General features: G+C 52.7%; 1 protein-coding gene across 1 annotated transcript in view; it reads left to right on the top strand.

Annotated features, from left to right (window-relative positions):
* The window catches only part of ZIC2 (Zic family member 2), a 5,744-nt gene extending 3,784 nt beyond the window's left edge, over positions 1-1,960 (top strand). Inside the window, exon 3 of the mRNA XM_014944089.1 lies at positions 1,586-1,960. Within this exon, the coding sequence (XP_014799575.1) occupies positions 1,586-1,960 (375 nt within the window). The remainder of the gene's footprint in view (positions 1-1,585) is intronic.
* The last annotated feature ends 450 nt before the right edge of the window (positions 1,961-2,410 follow it).

The raw sequence follows: 2,410 nt of genomic DNA, 5'->3' as shown, positions 1-2,410 counted from the left end.
GGGGGGGGGGAAACCCCAACCCCAAACGCCACCGACACGCCACCCAGCAAAAAACTCCTCAAACCGGCGGAAAGAAACTCTCCCTCCGGAGCCTCCAGACAAAAGCTCAGAGACTAAAACTCCCCCGGCCCCCTCGCCTCCCCGCTCGGAGCAGCCAGCGCCCTCCCGCCCCACGGACTGTGTACATAGCGGCCCTCTTCTTCCTCCGCCGAGGTGGGGAACGAAGTTTTCCTGGATTCTTGGTGTATAGAAGTTCGTCCCGTTTGTAAACCGCGGATTGGTCCCCTTCTTCTTCTTCTTTTTTTTATTTTGGTCTTTCTTTTTTTTTTTTTCCTCTTCCTCCCTCCCCGAGAAAAGTGATGGACTTGTTTTCTTTTCTCCCGCTTCCCCTCCCCGCCTCCTACTCTCCTCCTTTTTTAGTTCACCCCTTTAAAAAAAAAAAAAAAGAAACGGGGAAGAAAAAAAAAATGGTTTCTTTTGTAATTGTGATATCTTGAATATTGTGTTCCTTTTTAAGAGGCAACTTGATTGTAAACTGCATTTCAACTATAGACTGGGGAAGAAATACCGTGCCAAAGTCTCCATTCTGTTACTCACAGACACACACACACGAACAACAACGCTTGTGAATGTATTTTTTCTGTTAGCTGGGTTTACATGTGATGTTTTAGTGCTTTTGCAAGTTCAATTTGTTAGTTCCTGTTCGGAAGATTGTGAGGAAAAATAAACGTCGTGCCGTTAGCTTTTCCGTAATAACACCCTTCCTCCTGTAAATACCTGTTACCATATTTATCCATTTGTAATTAAATTATGGTATTAACTTGCTACAGAGGAAACAGTATTTATAAAGAATGTTTCTTAACTATAAATATGTACAATTGTGAGCATAAACTGTTTCAGATTTTTTATTTGAAGGTTTAAGTGGTTTCATCATTTCTTGTGATATGTTTTGAGAGTAATGCATACAGAAATATAATAAAACGTGTTGAAACTGCACGAGCCGGTTCCTTTTTACGCCGAGGGCTCTCTGAAACCTGCTGTAACGCGTGTGAGGGGCTTCAAAAAAAAATGCTTTTAAAAAATCCGCCGGTTACTGGAACAGGAGGATTTCTGGAACAAGAGGATTTCTTCCAGCTGGGCTCCCCGTCCAGGAAAAAAAAAATAAAAAAAATAAAAAATAATTGGAAAACCTCTGGGCTAAAAGAAAAGGGTGAGCGTTTGCATCTTTCCCCGAACGACTTGCAAGGCAGGATGTCCTTCAGGACGAGCTCTACACGGCAAGATCCCAGCTCCCGCCGCCTCCTGCCTTCCCGGGGCTTACCCTCCTTCCTTCCCCCGGTGTCTGTGGGGCCGGGGGGGCTCGTCCCCCCGCGGGGTGACAAAGCGGGGCGCTCCGGGACGAAGGCAGAAGGGCAGCGGGGAAGCGCAGGGCAGCTTGGAGTAAGAAATGATGTCCTTCTGCGCCTCCCCGCATTTTTGGTAGCCTCCCTCCAGCCCTGGAGAGGAGAAAGCGGCGATGCCCGAGAGCTCATATTTCCCTTGGAGATATTTTTTTTCCTCTCTCTCTTTCTTTTCTCTCGCCCAGGGAGCGGGTTGGGTTGTCAGACGTGTTCAGCGAGGGACGGAGGGGCCGCCGGGCGTTGCCTTTCCCGGGATGCTGGTCCCCTCGGGGCTCGGCCAACGGAACCGGCCCGTTTTGGGGTCTCCGGTCACATCACCCCCGCCGCACCGGGACACCCGTGGCGAGTGTGACAGCAGCCGGGAACTCGAGGAAAAAAACTGCTCGGCCTTGCCAAGCCACCGAAATACGCCGAGCTCCGAGCGCCCTGCGGTGGCTGCGCTGCCTTCAGCGGCGTCTTGCGCGGGCAGGAGAGCCCTTTGCTCCTCACACCCGGCCAACCCCATCGCCACCACCATTCCCCAACATCCCCCCCACACCCCGGACCAGTCGTCGGTTTGAGTTTTTCGGGCTTTGTCCCCCGTGTTCAAACGGCACTGGAGGTGTCCCGAGCCGGTGCGGAGGAGATAAGTGGGGAGATAAGGGTACGGGGGGGCTCTGCTCGCTTCTGGGGTGAGGTGGGGGCTACCTGCACCCAGGGGGAGGGGAGGAGGGAGGGAAAGACACCCCTCCCTGGTCCCCTGTCCCGCCACTGCCCACGAAGTTTGGATGCGGAGCGGAGACGGAGCTTCCCCAGCGGCCGCCCCCCTCCCCGGCTAATCAAACGGCTATTAAAACCTAATTTATGTTCCGTAATAATATTACCCCCCCCCAAAAAAAAAATTATTAAAATCGTTGGCGTATGCCGCCCGCCCCTTGGAGACACCCGTGGGAAAGGCAGCTGCGAGGATCCCTCCCTTTGTGCCGCGCCGGGAAACCCACCGTGGGGTCCCGCTTCAGCCCCCCCTCCTG

Source organism: Calidris pugnax, unplaced genomic scaffold (assembly GCF_001431845.1).
Source record: "Calidris pugnax isolate Ruff unplaced genomic scaffold, ASM143184v1 scaffold69, whole genome shotgun sequence".
Classification (NCBI taxonomy): domain Eukaryota; kingdom Metazoa; phylum Chordata; class Aves; order Charadriiformes; family Scolopacidae; genus Calidris; species Calidris pugnax.
The sequence above is the reverse complement of the archived record's forward strand: the minus strand, read 5'-3'. Positions and strand labels throughout refer to the sequence as shown.